Source organism: Wyeomyia smithii, chromosome 2 (assembly GCF_029784165.1).
Source record: "Wyeomyia smithii strain HCP4-BCI-WySm-NY-G18 chromosome 2, ASM2978416v1, whole genome shotgun sequence".
NCBI lineage: Eukaryota > Metazoa > Arthropoda > Insecta > Diptera > Culicidae > Wyeomyia > Wyeomyia smithii.
Genome location: NC_073695.1, coordinates 65,071,502 through 65,090,763, shown reverse-complemented (window position 1 = coordinate 65,090,763; position 19,262 = coordinate 65,071,502). Strand labels below are relative to the sequence as shown.

Sequence of the window (19,262 nt, the reverse complement as noted above, 5' to 3'; positions counted from 1 at the left end):
AGGGGGGGGGGGGCTAGTTTTCATACATTTCATTTAAAAAAAATAAAAAAAAGAGTAGCGCCTATTTAAAAACGCATAAAATAGTGTCGTAACAGAAGACAAAACCACTTCAATCGGGAATAAATCTCCGAAGATGTATTGAATATCTTGACCACCTCTTTCAGCTGACACTGATTCCATATTGAGGAGATCTAGGTTTGGTAAACGGCTGGGCAGTGTGTACCAGCAGTACACCCGTGCTAGTTGGCATAAAATAGATCCCAGTGTGGTCCAAGGCATAATGCCATATTCCTAACTCCACGTGGAACCGACTGGAATACGAGCAACCAAGAGAAGATTGGGGAACCGGTGCGAACTTGGTCGTATGCTGACAGGGAAGCGGTAGTTGTTCTCCTGTTTTCCAGGATGGGGGCGGCTCGAACAGCGACTGATCAGAAGTGGACGGTGATATGCGGTGTCTCGCCTCTACACCCAAGACGGCGGCCCCGTCGCGAGACTAGGTATCGCAGCCTAGTAAAGCAACATGCTAAAAAAAACGTACTACGAACGATCAAGAATCGAAAACGAACCGAAATTACCCGAAATGATCTAGTGACGAAATAAGGACAACGATTAGAAGCTCGGTAGCGGGCGGGTGTGCTACGCCTCCATGCCTAGGACTCATTAACCTAGGAATGGAAAGCCACCGGTTTATTGGTGGATGGACACGATAGCGTACCTTCACAGTGCGTGCCTCTGTGCAAGACGGATGATGCAACGCGAACGATCCGAGAAACTTAGAGTAAAGCGCCGAGGCGTATTTTCCATGCCACGAGACGAGTGCTTGGCCTTGGCCTCCGGCGGTCCAGTCTCACGTCTAACGTTCTAGTATCTCAGAATCATATCAGGGATGGTCGGCCCATCTGCCGGGTTTCCAAGCCGGGAGAGAGGACAGCCGTATCGAGGTTGAGAAGGAGGTAAGGGCTACGAATGACGAGCTCTTTGATCGCCTATTCCTTAAAGGTGAGCTAGATACCGAGACTGGGTGGAATCCTGAACCTGACCTGGTTTCCTGTAGAGGTTGTGATCGTCGGCTTAGCTCAGCGGTGTACGGCAGCAAGCGGAAACTTCTTGGTAGTGGGGTTTCGTCTATATTTTTTAGTATGGTGGGCCAGCGCGGCCCATAGCGTTAGGTACTAATAGTTACCGTGGGAAACTGGAAAGTACCTACAGGCTCATGTGCAATGTATTTTGTCCAGCATGATGCCTTTCAGCATCGCCATTAAGGAGGATGTGAAGTGGGGCATTCGAGGTACCAGAAAGTCATTCTCGATGATCAGATCAGATGGTAGCGGGAATGGTCTAATTCCGTGGCGAGTAGATGGACGCGCCGGCTTATCCCGGAAATAGTCGGATGGGTCGGCAGGCGCCATGAAGGAGAGAAGTTCCACCTGACCTGCTGAGCATGTCTTCTTCGTATGCCCTAATTTTGCACAGGGAGGAGTGATATGATGGTAGTGAGCTTACCGGGAAACTAAGTTCTCCATGTGGTCAACTATGAGGTATAAAAGTAAAAGGGTGCAGGAAGCACAAAAAGTTACTTCTCGACGTAATAATCAACCGTCGTTCCAGAAAGATAAGGGTTGGAGACTGAAGAGGTTTTAATGGGTTCGGTCAAGTTCAACCCCACTCTCTGAGCAATCTCTTAGGTGTCGGATTTTCCCGCCACCTTGATGAGTTATGGCGTAATTTCGGACCTGCTTGTGACGTCGAACGGTCTGAGCTAAGCTGTCGAACCTTTTGTTTAACATTATCTTTGGGCTCCCCTGGCGAGAACTGGTGTGCAAAGAAGGAGTACCATTTTCTCGAAGTCTCATAGCTTTCTTGGATTTGTGGATGATATTGCTGACGTCGGTCTTAACCGCAGAGCAGTAGAAGAGGTAACTAAAATTCTCGTGACGTGTGACAACGATGTTAGCCGCAAAATGTAAACACAGATAGCAGGCACAATTAGTACCCTTTATGGCTTACGTAGCCAGCTGTAGTCCTGTTGAGCTTTTGAAGCACATACATAAGACATACGTAACATTCAGGAAGAAATCTTCCAAAAAAGTTGGTACAAAATGAACTACTCGAAAGTACCAACCTCTGTAAAAAAAACCTCTGTTTGAGTAGTTCATGGAGGTGGTGTACCTGCGCAGCCCTGCATTTGTCTCGTTCCCACTCGAAAAATGCAGCATTGATTTTGTAAACAACTTTTTGACAGTTTTTTAAGAGATTTTGTTATGGGTTCGAGTAGAGTTGCGATGAAGAAAATTCATTCCGTTCATTTTCGTCGAGCAGTTCAAACTGGTGTTGGTACCGGGTGATGTGGGGCAAAGAGTACCAAAAAAATTGCCAGTGTTACGTATGTCTAAGTATGTGTTTTGAAGTGTTCGAGCGACCATCGCACCTAATCATTAAAATTTACCTTTTCGGTTAATAGTTTTAATTAAGATTAGTTTCTATGAGTATTTTTTGCAGAGCGATCGTCTGCGTAGTAAAAATGTTGTCCAACTCCTAATTGTTCTTAGGACAACGCGGAAAAAAAATTTTTTTTGGTCAACAATTGAAATAATCCACTAAAATCAAAAACAAAACTGATGAGTCCAAAAGGTAAACGAAGGCACCACTGAGTTTGACAGAACTCAGAAGCATGACATCACTGTGCGATGGTTCGTTCTCAATGTTTTTTTTCTGTTTTCGCCTAAGACTATAATGACATATTTGCAGTCTTGGCACTTTGCTATATTAACGTCATTGAGCAAAATCCACCGGGAATAGTAACTGAATGATGAAGAATTGAGAAAAAAAGGTTTCTGTTTTTCATATTTTTCATAGTTACAAGATACGATAAGATACCCGAAAAAAAAAAAACAATAAAAAAACATTTAAAAAACCTTAAAAATTGCTGTAATTGTACATAGCTATACCACATACATAATTATCTTATGTATGTGGCTATACCATAATTTAACTATGTTTTTCATTGTAGACACATCAATTTTACATTAAATATCATTGTCCACAACAATAAAAAACATCGTTTTTGTCATTTTTACCCTGAAAAAGGGGGGTCGTTATGTATCTTAACAGCAGAATGCCTGAAATTCTTCCCATACATTTAGAAGTCACTGACAATGTTTTTCATGGTAAAATTATTGTCGGTGGTAGATTCAACAACAAAAAACGTTGTTAAAACATGGTAATGATAACAATCGTTTACAAGCTTACAGTAAAAATACCGTGTTTTTTATGTTACCGTGTTTTTTATGTTTTCGGGTAGTTCTACTTAGTAGAAAGAAAATTAGACCCACTACCCTATAGTGATTTTCAAGAAGTTTCTCAACTAAAAATAAAGCATTGATTGCTTCAAAAAGAAAAGCCAAAGTTTAGAATTTAAAAAATCTTTATTGTAAATAACTTTCGAATGCTCACATCCATAAAGCTTTCCAGCACTGTTCGTTCGATGCTTAGCTAGGTTTGATTGGTTTTAATGGTACCTATTGGTTGGTAGAACTAAGAACTTCATACTTACAATATTGAAGGATGCAACAAAACTAGGAGAAACCGAAAGCTTCTAATAAATTGAGAAATACAATTTGAAATTAGGATTGCTTTGCCTATTGCGATGACTACAACAGTAACTGAGTAAAAATAATAATGAAAATAATTTACTTAACCGTATTAAAGTTATTTCTCCAAACAAATACAAAAACGATTATCCACAATACTTGGTACGTTTACAGGTTGGAACATTTTATGACACATTTGAGTTCATTGTTTACAATTGTGTTGTAAATTTAAAAAAAAATTATAGACGCTAACAATTTCATTGTTTGCGAACTTTTTCTTCGTAGACTAGAATCATCTTGCTTTTGTTTTGTTTATTTGTAGGTGTGTATTGTGTGTTACGTGTTACATCTTTTGCCTTGCAACAGAAAATAATCAAGCGTTTATATTTTTTTCGTTATTCATAATATGCACACCGCTCCGCTCTGCTTCTAAGTAATCGCTTACACACTAATGGTTAACACTAACGCTCGTTTCAACTTGTAAGGCATTTCTGTTCGTCGCAGTATGTAGCGCTATGCTGTACAGAACTATGAATTATACCTTTGACTTACTTACTCTAGACGGGAAGAGAGATACAGGAAACGGGACTATGGTAGGTGTTTTCTTCATCTCAGCAACAAGATTGTAAATAAATAGTTCCTCATCGCGTTCGCGATCGGCCTCTACACTGATCACGGCAGGTCGAAAGAGCGTTTTGCCAGCAGCAAGCTAATAGTAGGAAGGGTGGTTGGGACTTAGAACTTTCCGGTCAGTGTGATGGTGCAGCCCGAGCTGTGATGCTCTATCACCTGCTGCTTCAGCTGGATCACGTGCTGCTTCAGGTTGAACACGATACTGCACAGTTCGGTGTTCTGTGACTTTAGGTCCTTCACCTTATCCTCGAGCTTGGAGATGCGCTCCAGCTTACGCTTGCGGCACTTGGAGGCGGCCACGCGGTTCCGCAGTCGCTTACGCTCCAACTTGATGCGCTCCTGGTTCTCCATGTCGATTGGGCTGACGGGCGGGGACTGCGGCACCGTTTGTGGTTCCTCTTTGATTACCCCGGGGTAGCTATCTGTTAGGAGAAGGGGAAAGAGAGAATAATCAGTGGATAAGTTCGAGAAGTCAGCGGAGCGACCTTCGAGGTTACGAATTAGCGAACCTATACATTAGAGAAATGACAAGACACTCACCGTTAAGGCAACTGTCAACATCAAAACGGGTAACGGCAATGCAAATTTATACAGCTCGCCCGTTTTGATGTTGACAGTTGCCTTAACGGTGAGTGTCTTGTCATTTCTCTAATGTATAGGTTCGCTATTACGAATGGAGCGAAAGGCTTACCGAGATCTGTGTAGGTGATGTCACCGCCGCTCATCGTGTTGTGAGTGGTGGTCGATGCGGTAGTGACACTTACAACCGAGGAAACGCTATTGTTGCTGTTGTTGGTGTTGTTATTGTTGCTGTTACTGGTGTTGTTGTTATTATTGTTGATGTTCATCTTGTTGATGTTGTCTTTTTCATGCATCGAAAGGAGAGCTTCATCGAAGCCTTTGGCAAACTGTTCCTGCTCGGTGGTGGCCTGCAAAAAGAAGGAAGTAATTGTCAATCAGTCGCTTGACGTTGTTTACTTAACTTAGACTAATACATTTGTGTACGGATTGGTATACCAACACCTACAGTAGTTTTGGGTCGGTAGCATTGATTGGAGGTTGTACGAAGTTTGCGGAACAACACCCGAAATGTTATGTTTTCAATACCGATAAAAGTGACAGTAAAACAATCCACTTTTGGAAATTTGTCGTTCTAAACAAACTTTAATTGCCAAATTTTGAAGTGTACAGGAAGCTAATATTGAAAAACTATACTCTACTCAAATGCTATTTACACTCAAAAATCAATATTTGTGTTCATTTTAACCTCACTCGTGGATCCACGCACATTATTAATGGAAACCGCTTCAATCGTACGTGTCGTCAAATGCTGTCGGCATTTGACCTTCTGTTTATTAGGCATGGACTCCATAACGAACTTATAAGTGTATTGGAAAATTGCGGAGTTTGCACTATAGTGCTGTCTTAAACATGTCAATGATATATTTCTAAGGTAAAATTTCTACATTATTGTGAAGAAAATAGAACCAAAATTGTTTAGAGAAAATAAAACAATAATGTTCTCGAAGTAGATAGATAGTCGAACATGAACATAACCGATCGTATTTTGAAAATTCGATGGTTTTGGTGTCATCTCAGTTAATTTTTTATGCCTTCTTATGTTTAATATTGTTTTTCGATTTGGTTTTCATGTATAGTTTTTAATAAACAATAGTTTCAATAAGGATTCTTTTTTTCTTGTGTTTGATTGAGGTTCTTTTAAGGTTTGGAATAATGGTTTTATTTGTCTCGTTTTCGTTTAGAAAAAATGCAACAATTTTGTGCATATTTTTTATTGCATGGGTACAATTGATTAATTTAGCGTAGAACTAGTTTAAAGTGTGATGTTTACATGTGCAAAATTTTGTCATAATCTTTCGATTGGTTATCAAGATAGCGCGGTCGTTGAAAACACAAGCCAATCCCACAGGTGGATTGCGAAATTGTTAAAAATCGACCATTCAAAATCGTTCATGGAGACCTAGACGACCCAGCGGCGAGCTGGCAGCGGAAGAAAAGCAAAGGCGATAACCCCGTAACGACAAGGAAGCAAGCGCAACCCAAGAAACATTTTTTGGCTAAATAAGCGCTTTTATAACTAATCTTATTCAGCTGACGGCTGAACATAGGACGAATGATGTATTTCTAAGTGCTTAATCAGCTTTTAATCAGTCGATTTTGGAGAACTAAATCAGCTACCTGTTACATTCGGCTTCTTAAATAGCCGAAAAAAGGCTTGATTAGAAATAACTTAGCCATTTGAACAGCTTTTATACATGCTGATCCTTCCTTGCCCGTAACGACAAGGAAGCAAGCGCAACCCAAGAAACATTTTTTGGCTAAATAAGCGCTTTTATAACTAATCTTATTCAGCTGACGGCTGAACATAGGACGAATGATGTATTTCTAAGTGTTTAATCAGCTTTTAATCAGTCGGTTTTGGAGAACTAAATCAGCTACCTGTTACATTCGGCTTCTTAAATAGCCGAAAAAAGGCTTAATTAGAAATAACTTAGCCATTTGAACAGCTTTTATACATGCTGATCGGTTCTGTAGAAGCGATTATTCATTCTTTGTACAGCTTGTAGAAAAATTCTTTTACAGTCAACAGTAGCTGGCTTATAATCTAAATAAGTGCTTTTTCAGCTTTCTAACAGCTATGATAAATGTGATTCAAAATATACAGTCTTGGAGAAAATAATAAATACACTTACAGTTTTGGTTAATTTTCCATATTTTGGGCACTGATTTTAGTTGTTATATGATGTTATGTTACATCATTCCGATCAGCAGACACTCTCTTTCAGAGAGGAACGGAGAAATAACTGGAATTTTTCTGTGTCGGTGATTCCGAAAATTTTTTGCGTGAGTTAGTGCTTTTTAAGGTGGCGAAAAAAATAAATACACTATTGAAATATATATACACAACATTCCAAATAAGCTTTATTTATCTACAAATCGTTAGCAAAGTGACCTTTTATGTTACAAAACTCGCTTTCAATATGTTGTGGCTTGTCCTTTGTTTTGTAAAACCATATTCAATCTTCGTGGTATGATTACCACCAGTTTTTCACGAGTAGAAGCTGGGCTAGCATTTCACGCTGCCTGTACGACGCTCCATAAGGCTGTTTCATTGTTTAGATGATGCTTTGCAACCCAGACTTTCACAATTTTCCATAGAATTCCTAAAGGAATTTAAATAAGGAGACTGCGCTGGCCAAACTAATAATTTAATATTTTCGTTTGAAAATCATCTTCGTGTTTTCAATACTGTATGTTTAGGATCGTTTTACTGCCTAAAGATCAAGCAAAGTGGCATATTTTCTTCGGCATACGGAAGCTAAATCGACCACCTAGGTACACAGGAAACTTATCTCTACTTCATAAGCGACACATTTTGGCAAGAACTGAATTTTCTAAAAAGTTCTTAGACTAGGGGGCAACCAAATGGCTCATCGTGTCTTGGTAGGATGAGTCGAAATTCAAACTTTTTGGTCCAAACGGTCAGCAGCTGGTGGGAAGACCGGTAAATATTGCCTTCAACGCACAAATAACCAAGAAAATAGTCAAATTTGGAAGTGACCACAAAATGGTGTGGTGCTGTTTTTTGATGCTGGTGTGGAACCCATTCATTTTATAACATAGACTATGAATACTAATGACTATGTAGATATTTTACGTAGCGTGATGCTTCCGTATGCCAAAGAAAACATGCCTCTCCGTTGGAAGGTAACGATCCTAAACATACAGCATTGAAAACTTGAAGATGGTTTTCAGAGGAAAATATAAAATTGTTGTATTAGCCAGCATAGTCTCCTAACTTTATCCGTATCAAAAACCTATGGAAGATTGTTAAGTTCTACGTTGCAAAGCATCATCTAAAGAATGAAACAGACTTATGGAACGACGTACAGGCAGCGTGAAATGCTAGCCCAGCTTCTACTCGTGAAAAACTGGTGGTAATCATACCACGAAGATTGAATATGGTTTTACAAAACAAAGTACAAGCTACAAAACATTGAAAGTGAGTTTTGTAACGTAAAAGGTCACTTTACTAACGATATGTAGATAAATAAAGCTTATTTGGAATGTTTTGTATATATATTTCAATAGTGTATTTATTTATTTCGCCACCTTAAAAAGCACTAACTCACGCAAAAAATTTTCGGAATCACCGACACAGAAAAATTCCAGTTATTTCTCCGTTCCTCTCTGAAAGAGAGTGTCTGCTGATCGTAATGATGTAACATAACATCATATAACAACTAAAATCAGTGCCCAAAATATGGAAAATTAACCAAAACTGTAAGTGTATTTATTATTTTCTCCATGACTGTATAATAGTCTTAAATTAGACATTTTTTGTTTAGGCGATTCGAACACATGTAAATCTTTTGTTTTTTTTGCACTTTTGTGTGTATTTTCATCGTTTTTTTATATTATTAGTGAAAATTACCTTTTTCGTATCCAATTACTTTACTGCCAGTCTCGAATCTCGAACTCATGCTCATGAGGTTGCCGGTAGAACGCGTTGCCGATTCGTCTATCTTGACATACATGCATACGTATCGATTTAACCCGTACATCTATTTCCAGTTCATTCCATAAACAATTTTACATTGGCTGTACATATGCTGAATTGTAGCTGAACAAGCGCTACAATTGAGCGCCCTGTTTAATTCCATTTATAGTACATACAGCTGGCCGTGTTGCAAAAGTTTGCAAAGTTTGTTTCTGTTTGCGACGTGGATGAACTACGCTTGATTCTAGAAATTTTGCCCATTTTCTCCGTTGCCATGTAAATTTTTCGCAATATAAAGTTCTAGGGTGTTTGTGGTCGTTGTCGCATTAAGGTATTCATCCAAAACAATGTGCCGGTTGATCAATGAAATTGAATTGAAATCTTATTGTGGATAATACATATACTATAGAGTATGAACGTGACATAGCATCGTTCGAAATTTTATCAAAGCACACGTTAAAATCAACGTTAGTTGCCGATTTGTTTTTTTTTTCTTCGACAGGCAAGATTTAATGAACAAGCAATATCAAACAAATTAATTATATTCAATTTTCGACTTGAAAATACTCTAGATATAAATAATTTCTCTACTGAATATATTTGGCAACACTGACAAACGGCTTGATGGGCTTGACGAAAAATAAAAATGTTTCATTAGAAGAATGAAAATTCCCTGAGAAGCCAACTATCGCGTCTTTTGAGTTGTTCTTTTGTAGGTTTGAAAGTGATTTTAAAACAGTGAAGAATGAAAAAAAACTGCGGAACCGTGTCAGGTCAGTTCTCTATAATCATTTCTGTTTAGTAATACTAACAACTATATACATTCACATCATTTTATGTACAGAGAACTTTTTCAGCGTAGTGCAAACCATTGAGGCAGGTAAACCAGTTCTTTCGGTTGTACCTCAGAGATGGGTGCAGGGAAAGTATTTATTCTGGCCAGATCGCAATGCTGAAAAATTAAAAAGTAGGAGGGTGGTATTCAAGACACGACCGCATGACGTTGGACTACGGTATTCTTATATTCCATTAAAACAAATAATAGAGAGAATTGCAACTCTAGTATTTGCTGCAATTTTATCTAACAGTGCATTTCTGGATGCTGAGACGTTAAAACGTTCTAAATAATAATATATACTAAAAGAATGGATATCTTTTATTTAATCGCTGTCATTTCATACATATTCGAATCAACCCTTTGTTTGCTGCACTACCAAGACAATCATTTAATTGAGCGAATTGGTAAAATTTTCCTATCTAAGCAAAAAGCAAACTTTACGAAACTATCTGAAATTGGAGCCCAGAACGATTCAACCGAAAATTTTAAATTTGAAAATTGTTTGACATTTAATCGATAAAACTCATGCTAGGTTAGTTCCAGCCCAGCATATAACTTCATGTATTTGAAAAAAAAAAACGTTTGGTTTAATAACTCAATATAGCAAGAGCTCAATCACACGTTTTTCGGTAGTTGTTATCAAGGTTTGGGCGAGTGACAGGAAAATATCTTAACTTCTTCAGTTGTGATTTAGAGCATTTCTAAATGTTTTGTTATTTTTCACGATAGCGACAAGTTTGTTTCTTTCTCTGTGTGCGAGAAACGAAATCAAAACCGCGCACCGAGAAACAAAAACGAAAATTTAATGAATGCTCATTGAGAAAACTTGCAACTCTTTTTACCAATAATTCATGATACTCAAAAGAACCCGTTTCGATCTAAATCAAATTTCTAGTAAATAAGTGTTGATCATTCATAGGTAGTAATTTTTCCTCGATGAATAAAGACTGGCTGAAGAAGTTAAAATCGCTGCTGTAAAATCAAATTCACAACTGTGTTCGTTAAGACGTTTTAATATTTTCAATGACAATAATAATCTTCGATAAACTCCCGCTATAGTTATTCACACACATGCTATAACTATCTAAACACGCGTTAAAACTATTCATACACACGCTGTAGCTATAGCTATCCATACACACGCTATTCCTTTCCATACATTCGATACAACTATCTATACACACGCATAAGCTATCCAACCATGTGCTATTACTATCCATACATACGCTATAACTAATCATTACACACGCAGCAGCTATCCACACACAAGCTATAACTATCCGTACACACGCTGAAGATATACACGCAATAGCCATAATATGCTACACATGCTAGTGTCTTACACACGCTATAGCTAGCCATACACACGCAACAGCGCCATCCCTATCATCGCAAATGTCATAGCAATACAGATGCACATACGCTATATGTGCACACTGCACACACACTAAATGGCGGTAGCTTTCCTAGTGGCGGTGCTGGCTCGTGCAGTTTCTGGCTGTTTTCACCCAACTCAGATCGAAGGAGCACCAAACTGAATGAAGAAATGCAGCTTCCCACTACCTCCGCCGCTGCTGCCTGATACCACCGCTCTGGTTCTGCTGCAGCTCAGTTTGGCCGCTGGAATCAGCCACCGCTGCTGATTATACAAGACCGGCCTGGTGGCTTTTCACTTGTTAACTGATGACTGCTATGAGACGACACAGGCTATTATATAGCCCAGAGCAAAAATCCATCCGCGAGCAAACAAGAAGCGAGCTTGTGATTGGTTGAATGTGCACGACTTTTAACACAACTTTTAACTAGTTTAGTGTCGAAAACATATTTAAATTATTATATGTCAATCTTGCGCAATATTTCCCCTATCAATCAAGCCATTGGTGTTTAGAATCTGTTCAGTGGTAATGATAAAAGAAGCATTTTAAAACGGTGTTGAAACACCTGTTGCAGCTACCGAAAGCGAGCTCGTTATTGGTTGAAAGCTGTGAGACTGTTTACAAAGTCAGATCGGTTGTATCCGTTAGTGTCGACTGTGCTTGTGAAGAGAGGTGGTGATTGGTTGCTCGGTATGATTTAGACAATCGATGTGATTTATCAATTTTTCAATAGTGTATCTCGAACAATAGGTTATTTTTGTTACATAAATTCAACCGTAAAAGAATTTCTGATCGGTTGATGCCAAAACCTCGAAATTCTGAAAAGAAATGACTGATGTATAAGCGCTCAAAACCTGACCACTTTTCCCTGGTTTTCCCCGGTTGAATTACTAGATTTTCAAATTCAGGTGCCTAACTTCGATATAGACGTTAGTCCAACGTCAAAAAAGACCCGTCATCCCGTCCGGCTTCCAGCTGGAATAAAATAGTATGCTCAGTAAAAGAGCGGCGCATAAATAACTTTTTTGAAGCGGAAGAGGCAGCAGCAAATTTATCCGGTGCTACAACAGATGTTTCCGATGCTGGCCCTTCAATCCCGAAAAAACCTCGTTTGAAACGCACACATCAATTTAATCATCAAACGAATCCTATAAAAAGTGACATGGACTTCAATCAATGTCTTGCGAAATCTTTTGGTAAGAAGCCTTGAAATTTAGATAGGTATATTATATTCGAGATAAGTTTTTTGCTTGCAGATGGTTCAAACGTCACAGGATCATTACCCGTTTCTGTAATATTAGAAACTCCGGTAGAAACGGAATCTGCATCTGCACATATAAATTTACTAGAGGAAGCAAGAGAGGTATCCTTTCCAATCGTTTGTATTGATGAAAACCTGCCGGCAAATTATGACCTTATGTCATTCAACCTAGCTCAGGTATAGTAATAGCTATATTTTCACACATTATTTATTCAAACAACCATTTTTAGAATGCCGACAATTGCATAGATCTTGCGAAGCGAGAAATTTTGGACAAATTGGATAAAATTAGGGAGGAAGTTCGGGAATCGATAGTAGATGCCGTTAGAAGTATGTTCGTGAAAACAGTAGCTACTTTGAAAAGCGACCTGAAAACTAAACTGGCATTCATGCAACAGGTTACAATGACAGGAACTCTTGTTCATAACTTTCAATTCGAGCCAGTCAAATCAATTTCGGATTTAGAAAATTTGGAACAAAATTTGGAAAATTCAGAGTATATGGAGAAGTTTGTAAGTATAACTGAACTACTAAGCTACTAGATATTTTGGTGGTAAATCACAAATAGCTAATTTGTGTTCAAATATAAGCTTTCATGAAACTCAAAAACACTCATCATGAAATATAGAATAAAAGGCTCTACATTTTTGTTTAAAAAAAAATATTTTATATATGTCAATTATCTCGTCTTTTTCAGTATAACTATATGAAATCTGTAATTGGACCGCAAGGTGATCCTTGCAACGGCCTCAATGTATGCTACGATTTAATTGACAACATCTTCGAACGGAAATTTATGGTTTTGTGCTCTTGGACGGGTACGAGCCGGAGCGAGCAACCAAAATATGCTATCAAAGAATTTAGAAACATTCTCAGCGCTTTTTTTACTATAGTGAAAAGTGTAAACAATAATTTTTCCATCAAAATGATGGAAGAAAGTTTTTTCAAATCCATCACTAAAAACGCGAAAAAACTAAGCGAAGCGAAGGGATTGCGGATGTCAACCGCTCATCGTCGAACAAAGAAGCCGAAAGCTGGTCCCACTAATTTCTCAATAGGTAAATATTAAAATGCTTTACTTTCTATAGAACCGAGGGTAATATTTCTATGTATTTATTATCACAGATGAAATCGCTATCTTAAATAACCAATCTTCTGAAGAAAATGGGACAGAAACGAGTAGTCTGAAAGAGAATGATGAGAATGACGAGAATGGCGTAAGTGACGAATAGGAACGAGGCTCGAGGAAAATATATTGTTTAATATATATTGTAGATTTAAGAAATACATTGACTTAAGACAGGCTGTCTTATTCTAGGTTAACTCTGCGGTCGTGTCTAATAAACAACCTCTTCAACTTTTCCACGATGGGTAATTCCTTACATATAATTAGTTGGTGTTAAGTCAGATTAACATTTTAATATAAACAAATTCTAGATTTACCACTCTTTGAATTTCGGAGTTTTCAAGCTTTTGTGCAATTTTGATGTTACGGGCCCGTTTGATTTATCACTAACAGCATGTTTCTCCTACTTGACCCATTATGGCCAAACAACATCTGTCGTTACAAACCCAACCAACTTTTCAGAAACAAACCCCCTGTGGTCAATGAAAGCAAATAAATATGTTACCAAAATCGAACCATCGAACCACACTGTGTCAACAGGGTGTGTTACAACTGATTCAATTGTGACGTACGGAGAACTTACAAAACGAATTTCTTCTAAATATGTATTAAGAATTTTTTCCTTACTGTTACAAGTGTATACAAATTTTAATAACAGTTCGGATATTTACAAAACAAATAAAAACAAAGGTTCAAACTGTAACTGTTTTCAGTACAGAGCATATAGCACTGAAACTAACCTTATAATCGTTGTGGCAATGCTTTTCGGTCGGAGGGCTGTGGAATGAGCGCGAAGCCTTTTAAGACCACTATTGTTGGCCCTAACTAGTGTTTCTTGAACTGGTATTCCGCGAACATTCGACTAATTGAAATCAGACCAATCAGGAAAAAAGCTTCGATGAGCTTTTTATCATACCAATTGTTTCTCCTCTATGTTTTTCGAACTGTTGTGAAAAATAGAAAAAGTTTTAATGATTTGCAAAATATTGCAGATTTTATCAGGTATTAATCAGGCATTAGACGTAAAAAACACTTGCCATATTTTGTTTGGATTTAAGTTGCATAACATTTTTACTAGGGTAAATATGTTTGTTAAATTAGCCGTTACAAATTTGATCTGTAAATACTTTATGTCATTTGTACTCAGAAATATAGAAAATTGAAAAGGAAGGGAAAAAAAGATCTGAGTTGCTAGCTTATATTCCATGTTCCTTGTTGAATTTAGTATGAATAAACAAGTCCAGTGATAATAAAAATGTCGTTGCCAGCATATGCTTAATAAGAATGATAATTCTACAAACCTCTACAAATTTTTGCTAAAGATTTTGCTAAAGAAGCCTTATTTTACCTCTCGGTGTTATTTCTGTACTTCTGTACAAATATATTCGGTTCAACACAATTGGCATACAGCACTAAAACCTGAAAATCGCAGCACTGAAACGTGAAAATGCAGTATCAAAATCTGCAATAATGCATCCAAAACCAGTTCAAAAGCAAGTCAAGCATTATTCAAAGATTTTTCAAAACTCCATCCCCTCTCACTCTTCCATAACGTTACTACCCAAATTAGTATGAGGAAAATATTCCATTCACTAATCATAACAAAAACTAGTGAGTAATGTCATTGACGAAATCGCAACGCAATACAACAAACGTATGATTTCTCGGTAACAAACAGCACATTTTGGTATCTGTTTGGCTGCTATAGAAAACCTGCTGAAAAAAATACCTTCCGAACTACTTACTCTCCCTCCCATCATCACCGCACCGCATCATCACTGCTGCGTCCAGCGTTGCCAGGTCATTTTTTTAAAAAATCTGGAAAAGGCAAAATAAAAATCTGGAAAAAATCTGGCAGTCATTTCGTGGGGTGAAAGGTTAATTTTTCGGATAAAAGTCTTGGTGTACGCAAAATTTGAGGTGACAAAATTGCAGAATTTCGCGCCAAAATTGAAGTGATGACCTTTTTGCGGAACAGAGAAAATAAAATCTGGATAAAATCTGAATCATCCATGAAAAATCTGGATAATTTGACATCAAAGCTGTTTACCTGGATACATGTCCAAAAATCTGGATAATCCAGCTAAATCTGGATACCTGGCAACGCTGGCTGCGTCACTGCGATGCGAGATGCAATCCAACCAACATTTATGGGACTCTCAATTATTCTTTTGCTTGTTGCTATCGTTTTTTTTCCTACGATGCGCCACGTACGAAGAGAGAATTACAACGGAGCAACGCGCATCACTCTATTCTCAGAGTTGTATGTAGTCAACTGTTGTATTTGTCATCTCCGAGTGACCAAGGCACCAACATTTTATTACGTATTGAGAGGGTACAATTTTAGTCATGAACTGTGCACTTCATGATGTGCACAACTCAAGATGAAAATACAATCAGCTCAAAATCATTTCATTTCCTTCACTGATCACGACTCAATAATTATAGTCACCGTGTCAATGTCATTAAGTTTTCGTATATACGATTGTTACATCATTTACTATTCATTCCCTAATATTATACTAAATTTTTCATGGTTATTACATATAACTTTACTAAATTTTATTGGATTGTTCCTTATTTGTATTTTCAAACCGCGACGTCAACTTTGTTTTTTTTTGTGAACTAAAAAGCGAAGCGAAGTATTGTTGCTACATTTCGAATCAAAATTCGATTTACTGTTTATTCGACCAAGACTCCGCAGCCAACCGTTGACATGCAGGGTAATACGACAACAACTGGCTGGTAAGACCTCGAGACCAACAGGAAAGTTAATATAAATTGAAGGTTGTAAAAATTTAAATTTTAGCAAGTTTTTTTTAATATAATTGAGCGTTTTTAAATCTCGCAGATTCCACACCACACCCAACGTTCAAATTCGTGCACACTTCTGAAAACTCTTGTTGTTGCACGCGAAAAAATGGTGACAATACACCTAACGAACCCTCCACACTGGAGGTGCTGCTATGCGTCGCCATGGAACGCCCAGTTTCGCAATAGCGCTACAAACACGAACAGCCTCAATGTGTTATGAGTTTCGTCCGTCACCTATATGTTGCCGCGGTACGCGTGTCTGCACAAGAACGCCATGTGTCCCGTCGTAAGGGGGCATAAATTAGCATTGAAGTTCGAGTACCCCTCGAAAACACAATATATCAGCCGACTTTACGACTTTGACTTGATGAGGTTTTTTTTGTCAGCTTACCTTGGTCGGGTAGAGGATACTGCTTGGCGTCGGCGTGGGCAGCACTTCGTTATTGATGATTATCTTTTCCAGTTCCGGCGAGACCAGTTTCAATACTTGCAAATCTGGCGAGGTTAGCACTGGCGGCGCCGTCACTGAAGCGTTGTATCGCGCCTTGCGACTTTTGCCCGGATTTAGTTCCAGGGTGGCAGGTCGTTTCAGTCCATTTCTCGTATTCGTTGGTGCCTGGCTTGTGGCCGGCACGTACTGCCCGTTGCTGTCCTCGTAGAACGACTCCATGCTGTTGTTGTTAATATTATTCCGCATGTTGCTCGCTTCTTCGAATGAACTCGTATATTTTTGGTAGCTCACGACGATATCCAAATTCCCAACTAGACACTTGTTTGTTTTTGCCTTCGTGACACAAGTTGCGCTAGACGCACGCACACTATGGCACTTCTAGTAACACAAAATTGCTTTTCAATAAAAAAAGACGTTCCGTAATCGCTCTCAAGGCAAAATGCTGAATAAATTGTTTTCATTTATCAATCTCTGTCTCACCTCTCCACTCTAAGGTCACTTGATCTGTTTTATTAATACGGCTACTGGCTTAGTATGTGCGTTTAAAAATCACGAATTCTTTTCTAAGCGTTGACCTTACTGCAGTAAGGTTCCTCACGGACTCATCAATTATTTATTTGGGATTGTCAGCGGACAAATATATGGTACAGTCAATGGCTTACTTTGCACATTATCGAAGATAAAGCCTAGCACATAACTTCGCCTCACAGTCTACCAACACACGCAAAAAAATATCATCTAGTACACCCCTTTGTCACGGCAGCTTTGGGTAAACAACGAAGTTCATTCGAGAAAAATTTCACAATTCACACTTTTCTTTCAGACTGACTGCTCCTTGTTGGCGTACGCGTATGTGTTTGCAGATGCAGAAATTAAAGTTATTTCTACTTGACTGTCGCCGAAAAAAAAAACGATCACGTTCGCCGCAATATGCGATTTGTTCCCGGTTTTCCTTATTGGAATAATAGCAGCACCACCAACGACATAGCAATAAAAGAATCGAAGAAAACAAGGTATGACTGACTACGCGTATGATGTTTACAGGGCGACGGTTGAAACACGAATGAGCCGCTCGTAGCAGTACGGTCTGTTTTTCATGAATCATGCAGCTAAAAATAGCTCGAGACGTCATCCGCTCGCTTGCTGATTGGCCACCGAAGTCGCTTTCAACAGACTCCTTCCCAGTATGGATGTGTGTGCTCGTGCCCGAATGGGCGGTACGTTTCATTACTACTTGGCCATTGCAGGTTGTATGAGGAATGCGCACATCAGCATTACGGTTCATTCACACAGCTCAGAGGCTAGGTAGTTACATTCATCGTTGTTTTGTGTTGAGTTTCATTCATGTTTGGTCCTTAAAAAATGTACCTGATTTTTTTTTTGTTTTGGTTCAATGACTTGTTTTTACTTATGAAAAGTTTACCTGTCCTGCGGATGTTGTGAACGGACAAACCTGTATGAACATGTCTTTTCATCGCTACTTTTGCCTCTCGTTTGCGAATGCCGGAGCTTCAACACGGATAGTTCCAAGTGATATGCATTGGACCTCCTCGGTAAACTGGACGATGTTGGACCGTTGATGTTTACACAGTTTATTTTTTACATACGCAAAATATGCTACAACCAGCGTTGCAAATCGAGCGAGAAGCAGAACCTTTCTTCTCCTTTCTGCTTGAGAACGAGATATATGCTACGCTTCTCAAGTCTTTAACATACACGTTTGGAAGATACTCTTTCTTCTTCATGCATTCCTCTAAGTGGCAGCAAGCACGCACCGACACGAACAAACTCTTTCGTATAGCTTTTCAGCTACCCTGAAAGAGTACGCGAGTTCCTGCTAGTGAGTAGGAGTACTCGTTTAAAATTGCTTGACTAGGAGGAGTGCTTGAAAAACTGTGCTCGAAAACGAAAATGCTTTTTTCCCGACATGCACCGACAGCCGAAAGTGGGGCAACGTGTAGGGTATCGGACTGCTTCGGTATGTTTTTTACAGCAGTCTAATGGAAAATCATCCGAAGCGAACCGATACCGAAGTAGTCTGATACCCTAACCCTATCATTTTTTTTCCCTCTGAAACCATCGCAAAGCATCTTGAAACATGTCTTCGGCTGGTCGTTCTCGCGAGTTGGGGAGTAGGTATACACGAGTACACACGAGAAGAGTAGACGGGAGTGTGTGCATATGATCTCGGGAGTAAGTCCAATGACATACTGAGGCGTCAAATTAAGCGAAGCGTTAAGCGTATGAGAAGCGGTATAAACAGAAGCGTTGGGTGAAGCTTCCTATGACATACTGGAGCGAGCGTCGAAAATGCGTTGTGTTGTTATATTCCTAGTTTCCAGCAGCGGTTTTGTTTAAAGGAAATATGAATTCGTCCAATGAAGATTTGTTTGTTTCTTCAAGCACGGTAAATCACGTTTTTAGTAAACAGGGATTTTTTTTATGAAATAAAAATAATATTTCTGAAGTCAGTTGTGCTACAGACGTAGTAAAAAATATAAGAAATTATTCTAAATTTTCAACCTGCTGACCCCGAGTAACGTTCAACTAGTTTAAATATGATATCTGTTCAGTATGTTAGGCATGCAATATTAATCAAAAATACCAGTGTTATTTTCCTGACGACCTGAAAATTTTTCCCGATATTT

General features: G+C 38.6%; 1 protein-coding gene across 1 annotated transcript; it reads right to left on the bottom strand.

The window, feature by feature from the left end:
• Positions 1-3,409: 3,409 nt before the first annotated feature.
• LOC129723783 (transcription factor Jra) lies at positions 3,410-17,687 on the bottom strand. The gene is made up of 3 exons (XM_055678201.1): positions 16,555-17,687; positions 4,918-5,155; positions 3,410-4,648 (listed from the first exon to the last, which is right to left on the bottom strand). Exons 1-3 carry the CDS (start codon positions 16,858-16,860, stop codon positions 4,329-4,331), a joined length of 864 nt encoding a protein of 287 aa, XP_055534176.1. The 5' UTR covers positions 16,861-17,687; the 3' UTR covers positions 3,410-4,328.
• Between the last annotated feature and the right edge of the window lie 1,575 nt (positions 17,688-19,262).